A 27,879-nucleotide genomic window follows, 5' to 3' on the forward strand; every position below is an offset into this window, starting at 1 on the left:
CACAGCTCAGCAACACAGTCCTGGAAATCTTGTAAAGCAACAGCCAATGCAAACATGTGTCGCTGTCCCTTTAAGATTTTAACTGTAACTGACAATGTGCAATACAGGGTAATATTGTGGTACCGTGTTAGTCAGAAAAATCAATTGAAATACTATATCCCAAGAATGACAAAAGTATTTTAGGAGTGATACCTTTATAGGCTAACCAGAAAAATTATATTAGCAAGCTTTCAGAGCACAAAGGCTCCTTCTTCAAGCTAATGACAAATTAATTTGTAATTTGTCTGAAGAAGGAGCCTTTGTGCTCTGAAAGCTTGCTAATATAATTTTTCTGGTTAGCCTATAAAGGTATCACTCCTAAAATACTTTTGTTATTCTTGGGACATAGTATTTCAAATAACTGTAACTGACAAACTGACAGAGCAGAGACAGCAAGTCTTAATGTCTATATTGTCGGCCTAAGCAGAACAGATATGTGTTTTGTTACCAAAACAAAGTGTTGCGTGCATGCAGTCCTGGGCCCAGCCTACTGTACCCGGGTACTGTGGTGTCTAGCTGCCATGAATACAGACTTGAAGATCCTCTCACAGTTATCAGTATAGCCACCAACTGAAGAATGGTGGTCTCTGGCACAGGATGCTGCTCACACGCGTTACAGTCCTCACCAAACTCCAACACGAGTCTCCTCACAATCCACCTAAGTGTTTCTGCGGCGGCTCCTTTCTGTTACGCACACCTTTCGCTTTTCCTTCAGCTCACATACAGCCCCTCCTCCGGTCTCCAAGTCCACAGCCGAAGACCGTTTTGCTGTTGCTATAGTGACCAAACAGTCAAAGGCAGATGCTAAACAGCGGCCCCTTGTGGGTGGTCAGCAACAATGCATACAATAGACAGTAAATAAGCATTTTGCATTTACAGTGAATAAAGGTCATTTATACGCTCTTACCCTTTTACATGTGAAGAACAATACATACAATGAACGGCAACTAAGCATCTTGCATTCACAGTGGATAAAGGTCATCAATACACCCTCAGCCTATCACTTCATATCTATGTGACGGTTCAGAGACGAAGTACTCAAACTAGTGAGTTTTTGGCCTCTACTTACAGATTGGTTACAAATCTTACAGATGACATGAGTTGGGTGATCTTTTGCGATGTCAAAAAAGGCCCAGGCTAGGCAAGGCTTACAGCCCATGTAACCTGCAGAGCCACCACGACTTCTGCTCAGAGGCAGAGTTGTGGCTGAGGATGCACTTGTTGACGTGCTTCCAGCACTTCATCCATGTCCAGGAAGGCGCAACCTAACCTCGTCGTCAGTAGCATCTTTCTTCACCTCCTCTGCTACCCTCATTGACTGACTGACTATGGGTTGACAGTAAGTGGGGTCTCCAACCACATCATCACCCTGTGTGTTCTCTCTCCCCTCATCCTGACTAGAGATGAGAGAACCGGTCGTGGTTCGGTTCGAGTTCGGTTCGTTGAACGGAGGTCTCGTTCGAGTTCAGTTCGTCGAACGTTCGACGAACCAAACTCGAAACGCATAGGTAACAATGGCAGGAAATCACAAACACATAAAAACACCTAGAAAACACCCTCAAAGGTGTCCAAAAGGTGACAAACAACTCACAACACAACACAAACACATGGGAAAGTGACAAGGACATATACTCATGTGAAAACAAAAGAGCTGGACAAGGAAAAAGAGGAGGAGACACAAATATAGGCAAGGCACGCCCTTCTAAAATCATGTAAAACACCGCAAGGTGACTCCAAGCGGAGTCTCCCTTTTTTCCAAAAATTGGGCCACACACACACCCACCCCTTCAGTAGCAGCACTTGTGCCCCAGTTCTACACTTCACAGCTAGATTTGCATCAAGCACATTCAAAAATACACCATTCTTAACCATCCCCAGGATGACACCGGGGTAGGTAGCAAAGTCTTTGCTGAACCATGACTTGTTCATCTTGGCTCCTTTTTAAAAACACGGCAAGCAAGGGTTACTCCAAGCGGAGTCTCCCTTTTTTCCAATAATTAGGCCCCACACACACCCACCCCTTCAGTGGCAGCAGTTGTGCCCCAGTTGTACACTTCACAGCTAGATTTGCATCAAGCACATTCAAAAATACGCCATCCTTAACCGTCCCCAGGATGACACCGGGGTAGGTAGCAAAGTCTTTGCTGAACCATGACTTGTTCATCTTGGCTCCTTTTAAAAAACATAGCAAGCAAGGGTTACTCCAAGCGGAGTCTCCCTTTTTTCCAAAAATTGGGCCACACAGACACCCCATCAGTGGCAGCACTTGTGCCTTAGTTGCAAACAGGATGTTTTGATTTGCATCCAGCACATTCCAAATCCACAAGCATTTACTCTCCCCAGGATGACACAGGGGTAGTAAATTCCTTGTAGATCCATGACTTGTTGATTTTGATGAACGTTAGTCTGTCCACATTGTCACTGGACAGACGCGTGCGCTTATCTGTCAGCGCACACCCAGCAGCACTGAAGACACGTTCAGAGACAACGCTGGCAGCTGGACACGACAAAATCTCCAAGGCGTAAGTTGAGAGCTTTGGCCATTTTTCAAGATTTGAAGCCCAAAATGAGCAAGGCTCCATTTGCAAAGTCATGACATCAATGTTCATTTGGAGATACTCCTGTATCATCCTATCCAGCCGTTGACTATGTGTCAGACTTGTTGTCTCTGGTGGCCTTGTAAAGGACGGTCTAAAAAAATTATGAAAAGATTCCATAAAATTGCTGTTACCAGCACCAGATACGGTGCTACTGGTACGGGTAGACTGTTGAAGATGACGAGACCGTCCCATGTTTGTTAAGTTACAACAGGAAGATTCACTCCCTGCACCTGCACGGTTGTTTGGTGGAAAAGCCGAGCTAAGATCGAGCAACAGCTTCTGCTGATACTCCTGCATACGTGCGTCCCTTTCTATGGCTGGAATTATGTCACAAAATTTGGACTTGTACCAGGGATCTAATAGTGTGGCAAGCCAGTAGTCATCATCACTTCTAATTTTGACAATACAAGGGTCATGTTGGAGGTAGTGCAGCAAGAAGGCGCTCATGTGTCTTGCGCAGCCATGCGGACCAAGTCCACGCTGTGTTTGTGGCATAGAGGTGCTAACCGTTCTTTCTTCCTCTGACATCTCCCCCCAACCTCTTTCAACAGAAATTTGACCAAGGTCTCCCTCATCCACTGAGTCTTCCATGTCCATGGACAGTTCGTCCTCCATTTCTTCATATTCTCTTGCACCTTCCTCAACATTTGGCCTGCTACCATGCACCCTTGTTGATCCCTGTCCCCCATGGTCCCATGCCTGCCGCGTTGGTGATGATGAACGTCTGGACCTTGGGGATGTTGTTGTGTCTTGCGCATATGAATCCTCCTGTAGTTCCTCCCCTTCCTGTTGTCTCACCCCCTGACTCCGAATAGTGTTTAGCGTGTGCTCCAGCATGTAAATGACTGGAATTGTCATGCTGAAAATGCCATTGTCAGCGCTAAACATATTCGTCGCCATGTCGAAACTGTGCAGAAGGGTGCATAGGTCCTTGATCTGAGACCACTCCATCAGGGTGATCTGCCCCACCTCTGCATCTTGTTGGCCCAGGCTATACATCATGACGTATTGCACCAGGGCTCGGCGGTGCTGCCACAGTCGCTTTAACATGTGGAGAGTCGAATTCCAGCGTGTCGCCACATCGCATTTCAGGCGATGAACCGGCAGGCCGAAAGACTTCTGGAGCGATGCAAGTCGCTCAGCTGCGGTGGTTGAACGGCGGAAATGAGCAGACAGTTTTCGTGCCCTGGTCAGAAGGCCATCTAGGCCGGGATAGTGTGTTAAAAATTGCTGGACAACAAGGTTCAACACGTGAGCCATACAAGGCATGTGTGTCACCTTGCCCAGGCGAAGGGCCGCACCCAGGTTTGCAGCATTGTCGCACACGGCCTTACCAGGGTGCAGGTTGAGTGGAGACAGCCATTTATTAAACTCAGTCTCCAGAGCTGTCCACAACTCAGCCGCTGTGTGACTCCTATTTCCAAGACATGTCAAGCTAAAGACCGCCTGATGCCGTTGCACTCTGCTGCCAGCATAGTAATGAGGGGTGCGGGATTCCTTCTGCGCAGTGCGAACACTGGTGGCCTGACCAGGCAGTCTTGGGGCGGAGGTGGAGGACCCAGATGAGGTGGAGGAGGCAGAAGCAGTGGCGGAACTTGGACAGACAGAGGATTGAAACACAAGTCGTGGCGACGGCAAGACTTGTGCAGCAGACCCTTCACCATCTATCACCATAGTTACCCAGTGCCCAGTAAGCGACATGTAACGTCCCTGTCCATGCTTACTGGTCCAAGTATCGTTGGTGAAATGCACCCATTGACACACAGAGTTTCTCAAGTAAGCGGTGATGTTGTGTGCGACATGCTGGTGTAGCGCGGGCACACCTTTTTTAGAGAAGTAGTGGCGACAGGGCATCTGGTACTGGGGCACAGCGACAGACATAAGGTCTCTAAAATCCTGTGTGTCCACCAGGCGGAAAGGCAGCATTTCGGTAGCCAAGAGCTTGCAGAGGGATAACGTCAACCTCTTAGCTTTGTCATGGGTCGCAGGAAATAGCCTTTTATTTGTCCACATCTGAGGGACAGAGATCTGGCTGCTGGGTGTAGACGGTGTTGAGTACGGTGTCCCTGGAAAAATGCAGCTTTGTGAGGAAAGTGTAGGCGTAGACATGATGTCGCCTTCATCCAACGTTGGTGCTATCGATGTCTGAGAGAGCTATACACACGTACTTGTTTCCCCTTCCAAACCAACTGACGACCTACCAAGCAAACTGCCTGTTGCGGTTACAGTGGTGGAAGTTGTGCGTGGAAAACCAGGTGTGACAGCTGTCCCCACAGTCCTAGAAGATGAAGAGCGCGCGGATGCACTAGAAGGGGCAGGCGGTGGATGGTTCGCTCCGCTAGGCCGCATTGCAGCCCGGTGAGCTTCCCACCGGGACATATGATATTTATTCATGTGACGATTCGTGGAAGAAGTTGTCAAACTGCTGATGTTTTGCCCTCTACTAACAGAATCATGACAAATTTTACAGATCACATAATTTGGGCGATCTTTTGCTATGTCAAAAAAGGACCAGTCTAGGCAAGGCTTAGAGGGCATGCGACCTGCTGATCCAACCCGACTAGTGCTCAGAGGCACAGTGGTGGCTGAGGATGCAGTTGTAGACGTGCTACCAGTACTCCTTATCTGTCCAGGAAGGCGCAAGGTAACTTCGTCGTCAGTTGCATCCTCCTCCACCGTCTCTGTTGACCTCCTCGAGGGCCTGACTGTGGGTTGACAGTAGGTGGGATCTAGAACTTCCTCATCAATTGTTGTGTTTGCACTCCCCTCACCCTCAGACCGAGCCTCTTCTTGCCCTGACCGAATATTTAAGTTGTCATCCCAATCTGGTATCTGCGTCTCATCGTCATCAGTATGTTCCTCATTGTCTATAACAACAGGTGTTACAGTTTGTGAAAAAGGGTCAACATTATGCTCAGAAACTTGGTCCTCACGGCCTGAATCAGAGTCACAAAGGTTCTGGGCATCACTGCAGACCATTTCCTGGTCTGTACTCACTGTAGCTTGGGAGCAGACCTCTGATTCCTAGGCTATAGTGTGACTGAACAGCTCTGCAGACTCAGCCATCTCAGTTCCACCATACTGTGCAGGGTGGATGGAGACTTCAGAGCTGGGAGAAAGCAAGTTTGATTGGATGACAACTCAAAGGACTGGTGTTTTTTGGATGCGGTAGTTGAGGTGGCGGAGAGGTCACTTGTTGGACCACTTGAGATCCATTCAAGCATTTTCCTTTTTGGCCATCATCTACCTTTGTTCCAGTTGTTCGTGTCTGTAAAAAAGGGAGCACATCGGATTGTCCACGGTAGGTAGTAGACATCTTACTTTTGCTGGAAGATGGTCTATCTTCAGCAGATGTTAATGGAGCTTTGCCACCTTCCCCATGGACAAACCCTTTTTTTCCTTTTCCAACACTCCTCTTCCCCTTTCCACCAGCATCTGTCATTTTGCCACTCATTTTGATTGCAACAAGATTGTGCACTTAAAATGTGGTAGTAAAAATTGAGAGGTGGTGTAGATTTCAGCGGTGGTCTAGCTTTATTAACAGCAGAATAAACAACAATAATTATCCCTGACAATGCAACTACGGCCCTTAAACTGGCAGCAGTGTCTGCTAGTATAATGGCTTAGTAACAATGAGTTTGAGTGTGCAATGCAGGCAGACGTGCTGCAAATATCTTTGCACTAGTGGGACAATACAGAAGTCCAACAGCCACTTTTATGATGCCACTAAGTTCACTCAGTGTTTGCTAGTATAATGGCTTAGTAACAATGAGTTTGAGTGTGCAATGCAGGCAGACGTGCTGCAAATATCTTTGCACTAATGGGACAATACAGAAGTTCAACAGCCACGTTTAGGATGCCACTAAGTTCACTCAGTGTTTGCTAGTATAATGGCTTAGTAACAGTGAGTTTGAGTGTGCAATGCAGGTAGACGTGCTGCAAATATCTTTGCACTAGTGGGACAATACAGAAATCCAACAGCCACGTTTAGGATGCCACTAAGTTCACTCAGTGTTTGCTAGTATAATAGCTTAGTAACAATGAGTTTGAGTGTGCAATGCAGGCAGACGTGCTGCAAATATCTTTGCACTAGTAGGACAATACAGAAGTCCAACAGCCACGTTTAGGATGCCACTAAGTTCACTCAGTGTTTGCTAGTATAATGGCTTAGTAACAATGAGTTTGAGTGTGCAAAGGGCAGGAGGGTACAGTGGCAGGGTTGTGGGTCTCTGGGTAGAGGAAAGGAAGCCTGCCTTTCTATCCCTCCTAATGGGAAAATGCAGCGAGGAAATCCCTGACCTTAGCTATGCAGACGCTGTCATCTTGTGTAGCTGTTAATCTCTGTTTTCACGGACCTGTCACCTATGGCTCTGACCCTGCCTGTATTAGCCCTTAAAAGGACTGATAGAAAGTGCTATCCCTATTCTGTACAGCGCTGTGTATAGAGCGTACACAGCAGTATCGGAGATATGCGCTGCGCCAGCGGTGACTGACACCAAGGACGCAGAAGAGATAGTGGCGTCCGGACGGGCAGATACTCGTTTTTATAATGCAGGGACATGTGACATGGACATCCTATCACACATGCCGTTGCTTCTCTGGCTAAAAGTACACTTAGCTGTGTGTGTGCCTGGGATTGGCTGACATGCTGGCCCGCCCCACTACACGCGCGCGCTTAGGGAAGGAAGACAAGGAAAAAAAAAAAAAAATGGCGATCGCCATTATCCATACAGCAGTGATCTGAATGCGCTGTTCCCGCACACTATACACTGAAATTTCATAATAGTGTGAGTCACAGAGGGACTTACACTATTACAGCGGAAAGCCAGCTAGTAATTAGCTGGTCTTTTTGCTGCTAGAACCGTTCTCGAACGTATCTAGAACTATCGAGCGTTAGCAAAAAGCTCGAGTTCTAGTTCTATCTAGAACAGCCCTTCAAAATCACTCGAGCCGCGAACTGGAGAACCTCGAACCGCGAACCGCGCTTAACTCTAATCCTGACTCTTCAGAGCCAACTTCTTCCTTCCCTGACCGAATAGTAAAGTTGTCGTTCCAATCAGGTATCTGAGTCTCATCAGCATGTTAAACATTGTCTCCACCAAGAGGAGTTACAGTTTGTGAATGAGGGTCTACATTATGCTCAGAATCTTCTTCATCTGGGCCTGTATTCGACTCACAAAGCTTCTGGGCATCAGGGCACATCATTTCCTTGTCTCGACTCATGGCAGCTTTGGAGCAGACCTCTGATTCCCAGGCTATTGTGTGACTGAACAGCTCTGCAGACTCAACCATCTTTGTTACACCATACTCAGCAGGGCGGGTAGACTGGAGAACTGGTAGGAAGCAAGTGCGATTAGAGTGACCCCCACAGAGGAATGGAGTATTTGGGATATTGAAGTTGAGGTGGAGGACTGGCCACTTGATAGAGCACTTGAGATCCATTCAAGCACCTGCTGTTTAGGTGCCTCATCTACATTTTGTAGCGATGGTCATGTCTGTAACAAAGGGTTTAGATTATCAACGTGAAGAAGTAGACATCTTATTTTGGCTGGAAGATGGTGTTACGAATCGGTGCCACCGTAGCCGCAAGCAGCCTGCTGTGGTTCCAGTTGCGCCCAGGCGTCGGCTGCCATTTTTGGCCGTACCTCGGGTCGTCCAGCTGGCTGCTTCCTCCTCCACGTCTAAGTGTGGAGAGGCGGCTAGTGCGCATGTGTGTTCTGAATTCCCCCAGCCACCGCCTAAAGGGCCATTTACATGCTGCGACATCACTAACGATATATTGTCGGGGTCACGGTGTTTGTGACGCATATCTGGCATCGTTAGCGACATCGCAGCGTGTGACACGTATGAGCGACCTTCAACGATCGCAAAAGAGGTAAAAATCGTTGGTTTTGGAGAGGTTGTTTATTTACCAAAAATCGTTGTATGTGCAGTAACGAGGTTGTCCTCGTTCCTGCGGAAGCACACACCGCTATGTGTGACACCGCAGAAACAAGGAACATCTCCTTACCTGCGTCCACGGGCAATGAGGAAGGCAGGAGGTGGGCGGGATGTTACGTCAAGCTCATTTCCGCCCCTCTGCTTCTATTGGACGGCTGCCGTGTGACGTCGCTATGACGCCGAATGAACCGCCCCCTTAGAAAGGAGGCAGTTCACCGGTCACAGCGACGTCGCTAGGTAGATAAGTATGTGTGAATGTTCCTAGCGATGTTGTGCGCCACGGGCAGGAATTTTCCCATGATGCAAAACCGACGGGGGCGGGTACGCTCGCTAGCGATCTCGCTATTGAGATTGCACCGTGTAAAGTACCCTTGAGTCCAGTGTTTTGCCTAGTGAGCATGCTCAGCTTGACTGTGCCGTTCCTGAGGCTATGTCCTCAGTTCGGGCTACTGAGCATGCTCCCACACTTAGCGCGAAAATCCTCTTTGCACAAGTACTTGGACTCCATGCCATTTCTAAGTCCTGTGTTGTGCCTACTGAGAATGCTCAAGTCTGTTTTATGAGACTGGTATTCAGGCTACTGAGCCTGCTCAGGCACTTAGTGCATCAGAGGCTAGGTCCGGTAAGGACCTCACTGGCCATGTCCGTGAGGTGGCAGGCCCTGATAGGCCAGAGGGCATCAGGTGTCCTGATGATGTGGCCACTCCGGACTGGCCCGCACAGGCCCGCCCCTATGACTTGGTACCTCATCATTTTTCGTCAGACGATGACTGGCGAGGTGTTTGGGTCGTGGCTGCCATGAGGTCATCAGTGAAGTGGCGGTTCCGGATAGACCGCTGGTTATGTCACTGATGATGTGGCACTCTGCTATTGGCTCCTAGAGGTGCATTGGGGTCCACCCTGGGTTGGGGCGGACCCAGGTTATAAAAGGGGCTGGAGACAACATGGAGTTGTGCAGTCTTCTATTATGCTCAGACAGAGCACACCTGTTGAACCCATTGCGGCTTTAGGACAGAGGTAGGCAGGGATAGGGTGTCAGTGCTGGATGCCATCACACTTGGTATTGCGGCATGGTTACAGCCAGCTCCTGTCCTACCAGTCCTGCTAGTGCAGTCCAGTGGTATTAACTGGGCTGCTGCTGCACCTGCTGTCCACAGGTGTGCCCCATACGCACATGGACAACGTGCCCCAGGGCCCATGTGTTGTTAACAGGGAGTTCCTGGGCTGGGTGTGTGGACCCTGTGACGCTAACAGGGTTCAAAGTCTCCTGATTCGAGTGTCGTCTAACTCGGGTCAGGCTCCTGTTAGTTTCAGAGCCACCCAGCTCTGTATCCTCCACCTAACCTTTGGGTTGCCAGCATCTCCTTTTCCATCTGGGAGCATGGTGGACCCCGACTGGCGATTGGGATATATACCACCTTATCCTAATCTTCCAGTTTTCCCATAACAGATGGTGTTTCTTCAGCAGATGTTACTGTTGCTTTACCACTAACCCCATGGATACAAACTTTATTTCCCTTTTCAACACGCCTGTTCCCCTTTCCACCAGCATATGGCCTTTTTCCATTCATTTTGTATATAACCAAATTTGCAACTCTGCAGGGACACCCTACTCAACACCATTTCAGCACAGCAGCCAGCCCTCGGTCAGTCAGATGTGGACAAGTAAAAGACCATTTCCTCCTAGCCATGACAAAGCGGTGAGATTCATTCTGTGCACCACTGGTGTTTAGTGGAAAAGCTAATCTAAGATTGTGTAACAGCTTCTGCTGATACTCCTGCATACGTGCGTCCCTCTCTTTGGCAGAAATTATTTCGCCAAGTTTGTACACAGACACCACTTATGGGGCATCAATTTTCCCACAGTTGCAAACTTAAACTGGTTATTTTCATAAAGCACATTCAAATATCCACAAGCTTTTAGTCTTCCCAGGATGACACATTGGTAGAAAAGTCCTTGCGGATCCATGACTTGTTCATCTTGATGAACTAAGTTAGTCTGTTCACATTATCAATGGACAGACGAGTGCGCTTATCTGTCAGCACACACCCAGCAGCACTGAAGACACGTTCCGAGAGAACGCTGGCTGCGGGACATGACAAGATCCCCAAGGCGTAAGTGGCGAGCTCAGGCCATTTTTCCAGATTGGAAACCCAAAATGAGCAAGGCTCCAGTGCCACAGTCATGACATCGATGTTCACTTAGAGATACTCCTGTATCATCCTCTCCAGGCGTTTACCATGTGTCAGACGTCTTGTGTCTTCTGGCCTTGCAAAGGATGGTGTAAAAAAATCATGAAACGATTAAATAAAATTGCTGCTACCACCAAATACGGTGTTACTGGTACAGTTTGAGTGATGACTCGACAGTTCCATGGTTGGCAAGTTAGAAATGTGAGATTCACTCTGTACAGCACTGGTATTTAGTGGAAAAGCCGATCTAAGATTGCGTACCAGCTTCTGCTGATACTCATGCATACGTGCGTCCCTTTCAATGGCAGGAATTATTTCGCCAAATTTTGTCTTGTACCAGGAATCTAAGAGTGTGGTAACCCAGTAGTCAGCATTACTTTGAATTCTGACAATCCGAGGGTCATGTTGTAGGTAGTGCAGCAAAAAGGCGCTCATGTGTCTTGCGCATCCAGGAGGACCAAGTCCTTGATGTGTTGTTGGCGGCAAGGTGAAAATCATGATTCCTTCCTCTGCCCTCTCCCTCCAACTTCACACAACCGAAATGTGAGCAAGGTCTCCCTCATCTGCTGATTCTTCCATGCCCATTATTAGTTCATCCTCCATTTCTTCCTGGGCTCCTGCACCTTCCTCAACAGTTTGACTGCTACCGTGTGCCCTTATTAATACCTCTCCCCCACCGTCCCATGCCTGCCGCCTTGGTGCTTCTGACTGTCTGGACCTTGGAAATCTTGTTATGCCTTCCGCAAATGACTGCTCCTGTACTTCCTCCCCTTCCTCTTGTCCCACCACCTGACTCCGAATACAGTTTAGAGTGTGCTCCAGCATGTAGATGACTGGAATTGTCATGCTGATAATGGCATCGTCAGCGCTAAACATCTTCGTCGCCATTTCGAAACTGTGCATAATAGTGCATAGGTCCTTGATCTGAGACCACTCCAGCAGCGTGATCTGCCCCACCTCTGGATCTCGTTGGCCCAGGCTATACGTCATAACGTATTGCACCAGGGCTCGGCGGTGCTGCCACAGTCGCTGCAACATGTGCAGATTCAAATTCCTGCGTGTCGGCACATCGCGTTTCAGACAGTGAACCGGCAGGCCGAAAAACTTCTGGGGCGATGCAAGTCGTTGAGCTGCGGGGTGTGAACGATGGAAGTAAGCACATAGCGAACGTGCCCTCTGCAGAAGCCCATGTAGGCCAGGATAGTGGTTTAAAAATTGCTGGACAACCAGGTTGAACACGTGAGCCATACAAGGCACATGTGTCACATTGCCCCGGTGAAGGGCCATACCCAGGTTTACAGCATTGTCGCACACGGCCTTCCCTGTCTGCAGGTTGATTGGAGACAACCATTGATGAAACTCTGTCTCCAGAGCTGACCACATCACCTCAGCGGTGTGACTCACATTTACCATACATTTCAAAGTAAAGAGTCGACCGCCTGATGCCATTGAGCTCTGCTGCCAGCATAGTAAGGAGGTGTGTGGGATTCCTTGTGCACAGTTACAATGCAGGTGTCCATACCAGACAGGAATTGGTGGGAGGTGGAGGACCAAGATGAGGTTGAGGAGGCAGAAACAATTGAATAACTTCTACATACAGAGGATTGACGCACAACTCGTGGGGACGGCAAGACTTGTACAGCCGACCCTTCTTCATCTGTCACCATAGTTACCCAGTGCCCAGTCAGCGATATGTAATGCCCCTGTCCATGCTTACTGTTCCAAGTATCTGTGGTGAAATGCACCCTGTCACACACAGAGTTTCTCAAGGAAGTGGTGATGTTGTTTGCGACATGCTGGTGCAGTTCAGGCACACCTTTCTTGGAGAAGTAGTGGCAACTGGGCATCTTTTCTTGGGGCACTGCGATGGACATAAGGTCTCAAAATTCCTCTGTGTCCACCGGGCGGAAAGGCAGCATTTCTGTAGCCAACAGCTTGCAGGTGCTGAAAGTCAACCTCTTAGGCATGTCATGCCCTTCTAAAATCATGTAAAACACAGCAAGGGGACTCCAACAAGACTCTCTATTTTTTCCAAAAAATTGGCCACAGACACCACTTAAGTGACATCAATTGTCCCACAGTTGCAAACTTAAAATGGTTATTTGTATGAAGCATATTCAAAAATCCACAAGCCTTTAGTCTCCCCAGTATGACACATGGATAGAAAAGTCCTTGCGGATCCATGATTTGTTCATCTTGATGAACGTTAGTCTATCCACATTGTCACTGGACAGACGCATGCACTTATCTGTCAGCACACACCCAGCAGCACTGAAGACACGTTCCGGGAGAACGCTGGCTGCGGGACACGACAAGATCCCCAAGGTGTAAGTGGCAAGCTCAGGTCATTTTTACAGATTGGAAGCCCAAAATGAGTAAGGCTCAAGTTGGACATGGCATAGATGTTCACTTGCAGATACTCCTATATCTATGTCTGCTCCTCCTTTTACTCGTTAAACTCTTTTATTTCAGCATGAGTATATGTACTTGTCACTTTTCCATGTGTTTGTGGTATCTTCTGAGTTGTTTGTCACCTTTTTGACACCTTAGAAGGTGTTTTCTATGTGTTTGTATGTGTTTGCCTGCCATTGTTTTCAATTGGGTTCGACGGTGTTCGACGAACGTTCTTGGAACGTTCGAAAAACACACCCACCGTTTGACGAACCGAACCGAACTCGAACATTAGGGGGGTGGTTCATCTCTACTCTTAAGGTATGTTGAATAAGTTAATAAAATATGGTTACGTAATTAGTAGAGATGAACTGATCAATCTGGCAAGGATCAAGTTTGAGTCAAATTTTCTAAAATTTTCAGCTCACTGAAAATTCGAGCACTTTAAGGTTCTATTCAAAATTCGTAAAAAAAAAAAAAAATTGCCATGAAATATTTCCCACACTGGTGAGGGACCCAGCTGTGAGAAGTGCCTGTGGGGTGGTTGTGTTCTGCTATTTTTAGGCTACCGAGGGTCCAATTGCCATGGAAACCCCAGCCTGAGAATATCAGTCCCCAACAGTCTGCTTTATCTACACTGGGTATCAAAAATGGGTAGGAGCCATATTGTTTGATTTTTTTATTAATTATTTATATAACTTAAAAAAAAATGACATGGGGAGCCACTATATTTTATAACCAGCCAAGATAAAGCACACAGCTGGGAACATCAGCCTACAGCTGTCTACTTTACCTGTGCTGGTTATCACAAATAGGCAGGGGACTGTACATCAAAGTGGTGTAATACTCTGACCAGATTGTTCCAAGACGTGATCTGTGTTTCAGAGATGCATTCAGGCTTCTTCCCCATCCCCATTCAATTTCAGCATTATTACAGACACCCTGTAAGGGTTCGCCGATAAATTGTTTGATTTCCTATTGACTTGCATTAGATTTGTTATTCGTGATGAATACAAAAATAGTACGAAATATCGTAGTCAAATAGTAAAAACTCGAATATTTCACTATTCGCCCATCACTACTGATAGTGAAAAAATTGAAATTCTACTAATGGTTTTGGTTTGTTTTATTCACCATGTTCATTATATGGTAAAACTGAAATGTCAGTATGATGCCTCAGGTCAGTACGAGTTTGTAGATACCAAACTTGTACACTTTTACTATTTTTTTCTAATTGGTGAAAACATTTTTTGAAATTTGTCCAACAAAGGAATAGCGCTTTGCCACAATTTTTCAAGACCCATAAACTTCGCCTTTATTGGATTTGGGTTTAATGATAGCTTATTTCTTGCATCTTGAGCTGATGTTTCTAATTATATCATGTTTCTGTAGATATGCTACTTTGATTGCCTATTGTTGCATTTTAATGCAATGTTGAGGTGACAAAAACATGTAATTTTGGTGTTTGGAATGTTTTTCTCACCACATTGTCTATAGATCACATAAATAGATTTTATATTTTGATAGATCAGGCATTTCTTAATGTGGCAATACCAAATATTTGGTTTTTTTTAATTATATTATTTTCAAGGGGGTGATTTGCAATTTTATTTTTTTATTTTTTTTACCTTTTCTTTTTACATTTTTATTGATTTTACTAGTGCCCCTAGGGGACTTTATGACTGTACTACCTGATCGCTTGTCCTCATCAGTGCGATGCTGCTCCTGTAAGATAGTGTTACCACTTTGGGCCAGATTGCTTTGTATTTTGCGTTTTGTGAGGCAGAAACAAGCAGAAATAGCAGTTCAGGATTTGTTTTTTTTTATTAGCTGTTCACTTTCTCATAAAAATGAGACAGCTTTATTCTTCTGGTCAGTAAAAATGCAGTGATATAAAATTTTTGTTGTTTATGTTTTGCTGCTTTTACACAATAAAAGCAATTTGATTTAAAAAAAAATAAAAAAGTAGTTTTTTCATTCCTGCATTTTGCGAGCTTTAGCTTTTTTTTTTTTAATAGATGCAACTGTATATCATATTGTTTTTTGTGGTACAGGATCACATTTTCAACAATACTATTTTTATTTACATTTGACTTTTCCATCATCCCATTTTATTCCACTTTTTTCCACTCTATGATCAAATTACATAGTGTTTCATATATATATATATATATATATATATATATATATATATATATATATATATATATATATATCTATATATAGATATATATATATATATATATATATATATATATATATATATATATATATATATATATATATATATATATATATATATATTTAAATATATATATATTTTTTTTTTAACGGTGTTCAAAAATTGGGTTACCTACAGTAATAGTTTTATAAATTGGATTATTCTATATTTTTTTTACAAAAGTTTAGATTTATTTTTTGTTCTTTATTTTCAGATTTTTCACAAAATAGTTTTCCAAGTTTTTCTTCACTTTATTTATTTTATACTTAGTTGTTATATGGGACATTTGGCTTTTTTTCCCTCTGATTCCTGGTGTAACATATTGCAATGTGCAAGCTTTGCAATACATTGTGCCTTTCAGTGTTACATTGACAGAACACCTATTAGGTCACCATAACCTGGCATACTCAGAGGAAATCATTTGACCTCATGTTGCAATGGCAATGATTTGGGCCCCGTGATCACATCGTGGTGGTCCTGATTGGGGGGGAGATGGAGTGCATGCCCTCTTCCAACACCATAAACACTGATCTCACTATTGATTGTAGCATTTAGGAGTTTAAACAGCCAGGTTCGGTGTGGGCACCATCCTTATCTTTATGTAGCCAAAGCTTGTCCATAACCTACACCAAGTTTCTGGCGGTAATTATGCTGTCACAGCCCCTATGCCAGCATGATTGCCATGGTGTAAATTAGTGTCATTTGCGGGAATCTCTTCTCAACCATGATATTAAAAAACATTTAGTTTTGTGCAAGGGTTAATATTGATGACTGACAGAGGGATTTGTTTTGAGTTACTGTATGTGTGTGTATGTAGAGAGTTGTGTCTTCACAACTATTTCACTGTTAATTCTTTTTTCCTGATCCTTATCAGCACTGTGTGATAATATTATTGAACTGACATAGCATTAAGTCATATTTTTAAAAATATATTATGTTTTTTCTGATTGCAGCCGTAAAAATTTTATTGGACTTTTGGTAGCTTTAGATGATTCTGAAAAAGCACAAGGCAATCTTTTCTGGGATGATGGAGAAAGTATTGGTAAGTTCTTCTTGATAATAAAGTAAACATTTAAGAAATGCAATTCTGAAAAATGTTTAGGATGTTTATAGTGAAACAAAAAAAGATAAAAATCAATATCGTAAAACAAAGGCAAGATCTGTAATATAGTAAACTGGATGCTAATATTTTCCTTTCCTCATTTAATAGAAATGAAAAGTTATTTCCTCGGAACTTTCACGGCTGATAAGGTAAGAAGCTTTCCTAAGCAGAGATATACCTGTTTTCTTGGTTAAATAAAATGCAAAGAATATGTCTTTAGGAGACAAAAATGCTGCAGATTATTTCAGTAGAATTTGCATTGAAAATATACAACAAAATACTGTACCAGGCAAGTTGATTACAATTTACCAAACATCATCCACTTGCTGCTTAAAGGGAACCTGTCAGGTGCAATGTGTATCCAGAACCACAAGCAGTTCTGGGTGCATATTGCTAATCCTTGCCTAACCGTACCTGTATATACTAGCATAGATAAAGAGATCTTTAGAAAAATAATTTATAAAGATGTTTTATCATATGCTAATGAGCGAGGGCACTAGTCTCCTGGGCATTAGTTCCCCGGCCAGTCGCCCCCATTAGCATGTTAGTACATCCCTGTGAGCGTGCTAACATGCTAATGAATACGCAGCATCACAGGATGATCTCACTCACCTCTCTGCAAGCATCGCATCCGACGGGGGATTTCGGCTCAGTGCGCATGACCCCGGAGTTTGAGTCATACGCACAATGAAACCGGGTGTACCCATCCTGGCTTCGAACTCTGTTACCCTTCACCATAAGTGGCCAGGTGAGGGGATCACAGGGGGCCAATGTGTTACCATGACAGTGCGGGATTGAATTTTGACACCTAATGCTGTCATGAATCACTTCCTGTGAGAGCCAGCAAGGTGCCAAGATCCACAGGAGATCAGCATTTTTCCTGATCAAAGTGATGCTGAAGGGACTAGTAAAACAAATTAAAAAATGTAGAAACGTTTTTCAAAATATGAAAAAATTAAAAAAAGTTCAAATAACCCCCTTTTGCCTCATTCAAAATAAAACAATAAAAAAAATAAAGAAATATACATATTTGGCATCGCTGATTTCAGAAATGCAAAATTCATCAAAATATAAATTCAATAAATCTGATTGGTACATGGCGTAGCGATAAAAAAAAAATTGAAATGCCAAAATTACATTTTTGGGGGTCACCGCAACATTGCATTAAAATGCAATAACAGGTGATCAAAATATTGCATCTACACAAAAATGGTATAACTAAAAACGTCAGCTCAAGGAACATAAAAAAAAGCTATCACTGAGCCCCAGAACCTGAAAATGAGAACACTACGGGCCTCAGAATAGGGCGACAAAAGTGCAATTCTTTTTTGGGCAAATTTTTTTTTACCAAAAGTAACAGTTTCCGAACTCAAACGGACATGGAAAACCATAATACCTGGTCAGTTTTACCATATACTGAACATGATAAATAAAAAAAAAAAGCTATTGTGGAATTTAATTTCTTTCACAATTTCTCCACATTTGGAATTTTTCCCCATTTTTCAGTACACTATATGGTAAAATGAATAGTGTCATTCAAAAGTAGAACTCATCTGGCAAAAATAAACCCTCATATACCAGTCATACCCTGAGTTTTAAGAGGTTAAATAATCATGTTTTGTAAATAACTGTGGCAAAAAAGCATCAAATCATATTTCCTGAATCTGTACATTCCTTGACCAAAAAATCTGCAAAAACACTAGTGCATGCACTCATTATTTCCTGCCTGGCCTACTGGAACCTCCTGCTCTGTGGCTGTTCTCTCGCACCCCTACAATCTGTCCTAAACCCTGCTGACCAACTAATTCACCCACCCCTCTGCCATTCCCCGGCTTGTTCTCTCCCCCAGTCTCTTAACTGGCTTCCCATTGCCCAAATACTGCATTTCAAAATACTAACCATGACATACAAAGCCATCCACAACCTGTTTCCTCCATACAGCTGTTACCTATTCTCCCTGTACTTACCTGCACGCAACCTCTAATCTTTACAAGATTTCCTTCTCTTATCCCCTCTAGTCTCCTCTTCCCACAATTGCATACAAGATTTCTCCCGTGCTTACCCCATACTCTGGAACTTTACCCCAACAGATCAAACTCTCGCCTACAGTGGAAACCATCAAAAGGAACCTGAAGGCCTACCTCTTCTGACAAACCTACACCCTGCAGTAGCCTCCAGTAGCCTCCAGTTCACTATAGCATCACTGACCCGCTCTATTTTCCCCTACTGTATCCTCAGCCTCTCTCCTCCTGTACTAGTCTGTGTCCTGAATTGTTCATGATTATTGTACCTGTCACATGTAAAACACAATGGAATAAATGGCACTATAATAATAAATATGAATATAGTCCTAGAAGGAAAGAAATGTATTGATGTTGTTTTCATGTAGCTATATATAATACTAAAATGAATTTATAAGTAAAACTAATGCACATCTCTATGTTTCCCCAGAAAACTGTCAAATGTGAAATAAAATCAAATAATTATCTTTCATCGGAAAATGTCTTATATCTTGGACATGTTTATATTTGGGGCCCTGGGACAAATGCAGTGGGTGTTTCAGTTACATATAATGGTACAACTGATACCATTACACATTTTACAGTAAATGGAGAGGTAAGTAATGTATGCAAAACAGAGAATATTACAAGCAGAATATTTTGTTTGAAACAACAATTATACATTACTCTTCTAAATAAATTATAAAATTTAAGGTCATAAATGCCAACTGAGAAAAGTTTGCAACAAAGGCAATATTTTGCATTAGTTAAGTCAATAAGCAAACACTTCCCTTATGAGTACCCTGACGTAAAAGACAATATGTTTTAGTATTGTCACCTCTGAACAGATTTTTTTCTATGATGGGGTGGCATTTATACTGTGAAGTACATGCTTTTGGCAGATACTACTTTTTATAAAACACATTGTGAAATAGAGCTATGATGACAGAAGCAATCATGTGATGTAACAGTGGGAAGCAATACAGGGATATAAAGCATACAAAATGTTATATATTTAAATTCAAGCTTAAAAAGTAATTTGTGTTTACTTTTATTACAGGTTCTAGAAATTCATTTAACAAACAAACAGTACAATTTAGCCTTTCCCATTACGATTACATGGACATAGATGAGATCTCAAAAGCTGCACTTGAAGATTTTGTAATTAATTTGTGCTTTTTTAAATTCCATCAATATCTTATATTTTTTTTGACAAGGTATATATTGCGTACATCAATTCAATAAATTTTCTGTACATGACTAAATAAAATATCTGTAGCATTTCTTAAGTACAGATGGTATCCAGTTATGTGAATTATAATAAAATAAAGTATCTGGCTGTGGTATGGGTCCGTTGTATGCTGTATGTATAGAATTGCTCTGGGGGGAGAATGGCTTTGCACATAAACAGCATGAGGTGGAACATGCCTCAAATTTCTTTTTTTTCTCTTTGATGTGTTGAAATCTTGTGACAAAACAAAACTTTTGAAGGCGGATTAATTAAGCATTTTACAGCACATCAGAAAACTGATGTTAAAAAGTCAGGCAAAAAGCATAAATGCGTAAAAATGTTCAACATATTTTATTGTTTATAGCAGTGGTCCCCAACCTTTCTGACCTTAAGAGTCACATCCAGCGCTCAGAGAGAGTCACATGCCACATTTGACTTTGAGAGAGGGTCACAAGCCACATTCATGTCTAAGAGAGGGTCACGAGCCACATTTAGCTCTGAAAGAGGGTTGCAATCCACATTTAGCTCTGAGGGAGTTGCAAGCCACATTCAGCACTGAGAGTGGGTTGCATGCCACATCTAGTTCTTAGAAAGAGTTGCAAGCCACATTCATCTCTGAGAGAGGATAACGAGTCACATTTAGCTCTGAGAGAGTTTTGCAAGCCACAATCAGCTCTGAAAGCGGGTTGTGAGCCACATTCATCTCGGAGAGAAGGTTGCAAGCCACATTCAGCTCTGAGAGAGTGTAACGAACCACATTCAGCTCTTATAGAGGGTCACAAGCACAAGTCATATATAAATTAAAATAATACAGCTGAAAATGACATCCTTTGCTGTAAAAAACAAACCACCATACAGCTGCGTGAGCAAAAAAATAAAAAAGCTATAGCTCAAAAAACAGCCATGCAAAGACTATTTTTTTCTAGAAATTTGTTTTTATGGTGTAAAAGCAGCAAACATAAAAAGTTATATAAATGGGGTATTGTTGCAATCAAACTGATTCGAAGAATAAAGCTGTCTTATCACCTTTATGACAAAGTGATCGGCATATGAACCAAACAAAAACCAACTTGTGAATTCCTGTTTCTTCATGATTCAAAAGAGGAATTTCTTCAGCTCACCTGCTACCCGGGCTGCTGATCCTTGCAGGTGCCTGGAATCCACCGGTAGGTCCCAACCGATCTGGAACAGTAGAAAAAGAAAGGAAAGGATCCGGCACAACCTCTTCTTAGAATAAAATCATCATAATCTTTATTTGAGAGTATTAAAAATACCATCCGTGAATGCTGATTCGGTTTTCACGGATGGTATTTTTAATACTCTCAAATAAAGATTATGATGATTTTATTCTAAGAAGAGGTTGTGCCGGATCCTTTCCTTTCTTTTTCTACTGTTCTTCATGATTCAGCCTCTCAAAAAGCAAAATAGAAAAAATAATATTTGGCCCAAATGGTACCAATAAAATCTCCAACTCATCAAAAAAGCAAGCCCTCACATGACTCTATTGTAATAAAAATAAAAAACTATATCCTTCCAGATATGGTGATGCAAATAAACTTTATTTTGTAAAAAAGCGTTTTTTAGTGTTATAGTGGCCAAACCCCCCCAAAAAACTATATAAATCTTGTATCGCTGTAATCATACTGACTGGAGGAATAAAGCCATATAATGATATATAGTGCAAAGGTGAACTACATAAAAAATAAAAAAACAAAGCCAATTCTTCTACAGCTGTTAATTTGTTCATTCTGCCTCCCAAAGATTGCAGTACGGCGCCACTCATATTTATCCTGCTCTCTACGCTGTGTGCTTAAACTGGGAATTATATGTAAATCTCTGAAAAACATGATTCAGACAAAATTTCCAATGGAAAATTCACTGTAATGTGGCAGAAGGAATCACTTTTAACTCCTGTATGGCCTCTTGTCTAGCAGTGTCAATCTTTTACACTTTTTTTTAGACGTGCACAAAAGTGCGGTAGTTAACACTTTTGTTAACTTTTGAAAAGGCGGACACCACTTAACAGAGACCAAACAAAGTCAGGAGTAAATCTGCTACCTAATTAGCGAATTAATCAATCAAGGTTTTACCTGAACCACGTATTTAGGAGATGTAGATGGAAACCCTGATGTAGGTGCTCAGCATAGAGCACAAAATAAGCATGGACTAATCTAAAATGTCCTGTGCCCAAATCACCACCAGATATCATTCACCTCAACTTACAAAAACATGTTTTCACTCTGGTCTGTCATCTTTTAACATAAATATACGGGCTTCCACGTTATTGGTATCACAAAGGTTCTGGAACTCCCCCCCCTTCCAAAAAAATAAATCCAGCAAAATCTGCATTTCAAAATCCAAGTGCCCTTCTCCCTTCTGAGCATCACAATGTGCCTGAGACACAGTTAGCTGTCACAGTGTGGGACAGGATCACTAGGAAAATAGGATCCTAAAATGGCCCTCAGGCTAGGGGAACCATTCTTGACCCTGATTCTAAATATATGCCTGAAAGTGGCAATGTTTGGGCTGCCTTCCTTAACATAGCTCCCATGTTGATACAGTACTCGTTTCACTGTGAATAGTTACACAATCTTACCAGCTTCTTGGGTTGATATGCACATGTCTGACCAAAGCATGTTCATCTCTGGTACACAGAACCCATCTCCTTCCCAAGTGATATGATGGCTGGACATTCCACACAATGAACAAGGCACCTTTAGGTATCTGGAAATTGCACCAGACTTGTGCAAGTCCACAATTCTCTTCCTGAGATCTTGGCTGATTTCGTTTGCCTTTCCCATGATGCTACACAAAAAAGCAATGTGTTTAAGGTGTGCATTAAAATATAACACAGGTGTGTCACTGATTAACTCAGATGATGCCAATAAATCCATCAGATGCTTCAAAATAATAATAATTTATTCATTTATATAGCGCTATTAATTCCACACCGCTTTACATACATTGGTCATACTTTCCCCATTGGGGCTGAGAATCTAGAGTCCCTATCAGTATGTGTTTTGGACGAGAAACAAGAAAGATTTATTCTAATTTTATGTCAGAAAATAAGAATAACATACATATGTCTTTTTTTAGATAGTGTATGTTAACTTCTGGTTTCAGCTATATTTTCACAAATAAATGTAAAAAATATTGTCTTAAATTTACCACTATCAGGAAGTACAATATGTTGTGAAAAAAACACTCTCAGAATCACTGGAATTTTTTGTTACATTCCAGAGTTTTAATCTGTCAAATTGACACTGATCAGAATTAAAAAAAAAAAAATACCTATTCATGAAGTTAAAAAAACCAAGCTCTGGGGTAAAGGGGTTACAAATAAGAAATAATCTAATCAACATTAGTTTAATTGCTGATGATGCATTATTTTTTTAAGAATTTTGTGAGTCCAACTTTGGAGGACTCTTGATCAGCAGTGGGGTACAAAACACCCATCTTGATTACATTCTGTCATGGATACACAGTTCTTGGCAGCTCGACTTCCTTGGACAGTATAGTTGCTCAGATCAACCTGTGAAGGATTGAGTTTTAGTCAAATATCCTGAAAATTTGGTTTTACATAGATTCAAATACATTAAGATTTGATGGAGATTTGATTTGCATTTGCAAACGAAAACACAAAAACTTGCCTTGCACCATTTCTCACACTATTGAGCCTGAAGAAGAGACATGAGTAGTCTCAAAAGCTTGCTATTATTACCATCTTTTCAGTTAGCCATTAAAAGGTATCAGCCACTGAGGACTTCAGTTCTTTTAAATATTTTTTTATCTCTACTGGCTAACACGGTCCAAAGATATATTTTACCTGAATCACACTATTAAGGAATCCAATAGCAGGTTATTGTCTTTCTTGTGACTCTGTGGGCTTCCCTATAATGTTCTGCAGCTATTACATCCAGTGGTCTATTATAATTTCTAAAGTTGGGGTCAGTATCAGGGCCAACATAGATTAAGGTTTGCCAATGAAGTACAGTTTGTACAGCAAAGATATTTTCAATCTCCATGGTAATGAGGTAAGTCTCTCCCTCGTATAGAGTGTAAGCTCTAATGGTCAACAGTGTTCTCTCCTCTAGATTGTAATCTCTTATGGTCAACAGGGTCCTTTCTACTACTGATCGTAAACTCTTATGGCCAGTGAAGTTCTTTCTCTCCTCTTTCTCATGTTTATTTTCTGAGTAAATATTTTTAATATTGGCATTTGTCAAATTATTTGTGTGGAAATTTAATTTTTCAGGTAAATTTGTCAAAGCCAGTGAATTTGAATTTCACAAGATTTGCTCAACTCTAATAGATTGGCATAGCCCATGCCTCTGTCTACCATATCTCAGTGGTTGCCCTGGCCTTCACATTTTGACCCTTGTACTTGAATTGTAACGTACACAGGAGCCCATGGGTTATGGTGACAGAGTAGGCTGCCTATGAATCAAGCTGGTGACCAGAAAAGTTGTATTATGTTGTCTTTATTAAGATGTCACATAGATGACAGACTCATAAAGCAAATGGATGGCCAAATGCTAGCCAAGTATATTTAGTAAAACTTGCCATAAAACAGGATGACAAAAATAATAGAGAAGCAAAAAGTAAAGATGTTAACCAGGTGTAGCTGAAATAACTAATTACTAAAGTAACCACTCTTATCCACTCCTGTGTCATTGTCTGTCCTATAAAATTTGTATGTTACTTTGTTTGTCTATCATGGTCCCCAGACTATTGAAAAAACATTCTAATTGTTTAACTCATGGTTTGATTTACCTCTCAATTTGAGTGTGATATTAAAAAGAACACTATAACATCCTTTTATGTTCGAACGTCCCGAGCAATGGTCCAATCTTGCAAAAGGGATTCACATCAGTGAAGGTATCAAAAATCCTCATTTTAGCAAAATATAATGATAATTGTAATCCTGGAAGTCATTAATCTTTGTTTTAGAAAAAATAAAAATCACCTGTTATACCTATCCTTGAATGGAGACAGTTCAGAACATGGTTATAGTGGAGGAGTTCACACAAGCTAAAACTCATAAAATCACATTTAATAGGATATATGGTTATATTAAAAAAATGTAGTCATTAGTGACAAGTGAATCTTTTGAAAGTAACATTTTCAGCTTCCTTAATTTTTTTCCAAAAATCTGGTATGCTTTGAATATATTTCACCATGAATTTCTATAAACCCTCAAATTACCTGGAAATGACATGTCTATGAGGTGCCCTATGACTCCCTAGGCTCTTTTGCGCAATTACAGCCTTTGTGCAAAGTAGGCTTAATATATCTGGTTAGGAGATAATGTGTGTTAACCAATAATGGCCGGCAGCCAATTTACTAAACGTTTGAAGTTACATACTTTTAACCCTTCACCCCTGGCCACTAAAACACCCTAATGACCGAGCCATTTTTTGCAATTCTGACCAGTGTCACTTTGATAGGTTATAATTCTGTAACACTTCAATGGATCCCAGCGATTCTGACAGTGTTTTTTCATGACATATTGTACTTCATGATAGTTGTAAATATAGGCCGATATGTTTTGCGTTTATTTGTGAAAGTTTCAGAAAGTTTGCGAAAATTTTGAAAATTTCGCAATTTTCAAAGTTTGAAAATGTATGGCCATAAATACGAGAATTATGTCACACAAAATAGTTACTAAATAAAATTTCCCACATGTCTACTTTACATCAGTGCAATTTTTGAAACAATTTTTTTTTTTCATTAGGAAGTTAGAAGGGGTCAAATTTCATCAGCAATTTCTCAGTTTTCCAACAAAATTTACAAAATCTTTTTTTTAGGGACCATATCACATTTGAGGTGACCTTGAGAGGCCTAGGTGACAGAAAATACCCAAAAGTTACCCCATTCTAAAAACTGCACCCCTCACACTGCTCAAAACCACATCCAAGAAGTTTTTTAACCCTTCAGGTGTTTCACAGGAACCAAAGCAATGTGGAAGGAAAAAATGAAAATTTTACTTTTTAACACAAAAATGTTACTTTAGCCGTAAAGTTTTGCATTTTCACAAGGGAGAAAAGAGAAAATGCACCATGCAATTTATTGTGTCATTTCTCCTGTGTACGCTGATACCCCATATGTGGTAAAAATCAATTGTTTGGGCGAGTACGGCGGAGCTCGGAAGGGAAGGAGCGCCATTCGAATTTTTGAGCGCAAAATTAGCTGGACTCATTAGCGGACACCATGTCGGGTTTGGAGACCCCTTGAGGTGCCTAAACAAGGGGCTCCCCCACAAGTGACCCCATTTTGGAAACTAGAGCCCTCAGATAACTTTTTTAGATGTTTGGTGAGCACTTTGAACCCTTGGGGGCTTCACAGAAGTTTATAACCTTGAGCAATGAAAAGAAAAAGAAAATTACCACAAAACTGTTGCTTCAACTAGGTAGCTTTTTTTTCACAAAGGTATCAGGAAAAAATGCACCATTAAACGTGTTGTACAATTTCTCCTGAATACACGGATTACTCATATGTGGTGGAAAGTAATTGTTTGGGCGCACAGCAGGGCTCAGAAGAAAAGGAGCACCATTTGACAGCAAAATTGGTTGGAATCATTAGCTGACATGATGTTACATTTGAAGACCCCCGGAGGTGCCTAAACAATAGAGCTCCCCCACAAGTGACCCTATTTTTAAAACTAGACCCCTCAAGGAATTTATCTAGATGTTTAGTGAGCCCCAAGGGGCTCCACAGAAGTTAATAATGTTGAGCCATGAATACATTTTTTTTTTTTACCACAAAACTGTTACTTGATCCTAATAGCTTTTTTTCCACAAGGGTATCAGGAAAAAATGCACTATAAAATGTATTGTGCAATTTTTCCTGAGTACACAGATACCTCATATGTGGTGGAAAGTAATTGTTTGGGTGCACGGTGGGGCTCAGAAGAAAAGGAGCACCATTTCACAGCAAAATTGGTTGGAATCATTAGCGGATGCCATGTCACGTTTGGAGAAACCTTATGGCGCCTAAACAGTGGAGTTCCCCCACAAGTGACCCCATTTTGGAACTAGACCCCTCAGAGAATTTATCTAGATGTTTGGTGTGCCCCTTCTACCCCCAAGGGCTCTACAGAAGTTGATAATGTTGAACCGTGAAAATGATTTATTAATTTTTTTTACCACAAAATATTTGCTTCAACCAGGTAGATTTTTTTCTTACAACGGTATCAGGAAAAACTGCACCATAAAACCTATTTTGCAATTTTTACTGAGTACGCAGATACCTCATATGTCGTGGGAAATCAATTGTTTGGGCGCACAGCAGAGCTTGGAAGAAAAGGGGTGCCATTTGACTTTGCAAACGCACAGACACCATGCACTGATCGGCCGCTGCAGGACGCATGGTCAGATGAGATACAAAAAGCGTTGGGGATACAGAAAAAAAAAACCATGCCAAAAATTCAGCAAGGATGTTGATCCGTTACCCGAATCCCTGATCAGCGCTCGGCCGCTGCAGGACGCACCTACAGATGAGATGCAAAAAAACAACGCAAGATACAGACCAAAAAAAAAACTTCCTCCGAAAATTGACCACGGATGCAGATACGTTATCTGCATCACTGATCAGCACTCGGCGGGACACATGGACAAATAGGGTGTAAACACGGACAGGGGATAAAAAAAAAAAATTATACTCACAGTACCCAGAAGATTTGCAGGAGGATCCCTGACCAGAGGAACTGCAGGAGGAATAGAAGGCAGAAAGTGGACAGCTTCTTACAAGAGCAGCAGGCATGAAGTTGGACAGCTCATCAGAAGACCCAGGAAGGACCCAGGAAGGCAGCGATGGAGGCAGATGTGATCGGGCCAGTGAAGACCTCGGACGACCCGGTGGAGGCAGGTAGGGGACATCGGAGAGGGAGAGCAGATGGGGAGAGGGAGATAAGATGGGAAGGGGAAGGGAGAGACCGGAGAAGCAGAGGCAGGAAAATGGGAGCAGAGTAGAAATGGGGGGGAAGATCGTGGCGGGGAAGCACATCGGCACAGGTAGGGGCCATTGCGGGAGCAACAGGGGCTACAAGGGGAGCACACAATACTTACAGTGGGAGCAGAAACGGTAGCATCAGCAGCGGCGGCAGCAGCAGTGTCGGCATGGTACTAAAAGTACCAGCCGGTGCACACTGCAGACATGTTGGG

The 27,879-nt window shown here is 42.3% G+C and overlaps 1 protein-coding gene across 1 annotated transcript in view; it reads left to right on the forward strand.

Moving 5' to 3' along the window:
* SI (sucrase-isomaltase) overlaps positions 1–19,830 on the forward strand; it is a 439,774-nt gene extending 419,944 nt beyond the window's left edge. The window contains exons 68-71 of the mRNA XM_075340661.1: positions 16,338–16,426; positions 16,595–16,635; positions 18,938–19,102; positions 19,547–19,830. Of these exons, the coding sequence (XP_075196776.1) occupies positions 16,338–16,426; positions 16,595–16,635; positions 18,938–19,102; positions 19,547–19,615 (364 nt within the window). The 3' untranslated portion in view covers positions 19,616–19,830. The remainder of the gene's footprint in view (positions 1–16,337; positions 16,427–16,594; positions 16,636–18,937; positions 19,103–19,546) is intronic.
* Positions 19,831–27,879: the final 8,049 nt, after the last annotated feature.

Source organism: Anomaloglossus baeobatrachus, chromosome 3 (genome assembly GCF_048569485.1).
Source record: "Anomaloglossus baeobatrachus isolate aAnoBae1 chromosome 3, aAnoBae1.hap1, whole genome shotgun sequence".
Taxonomy (NCBI): Eukaryota; Metazoa; Chordata; class Amphibia; order Anura; family Aromobatidae; genus Anomaloglossus; species Anomaloglossus baeobatrachus.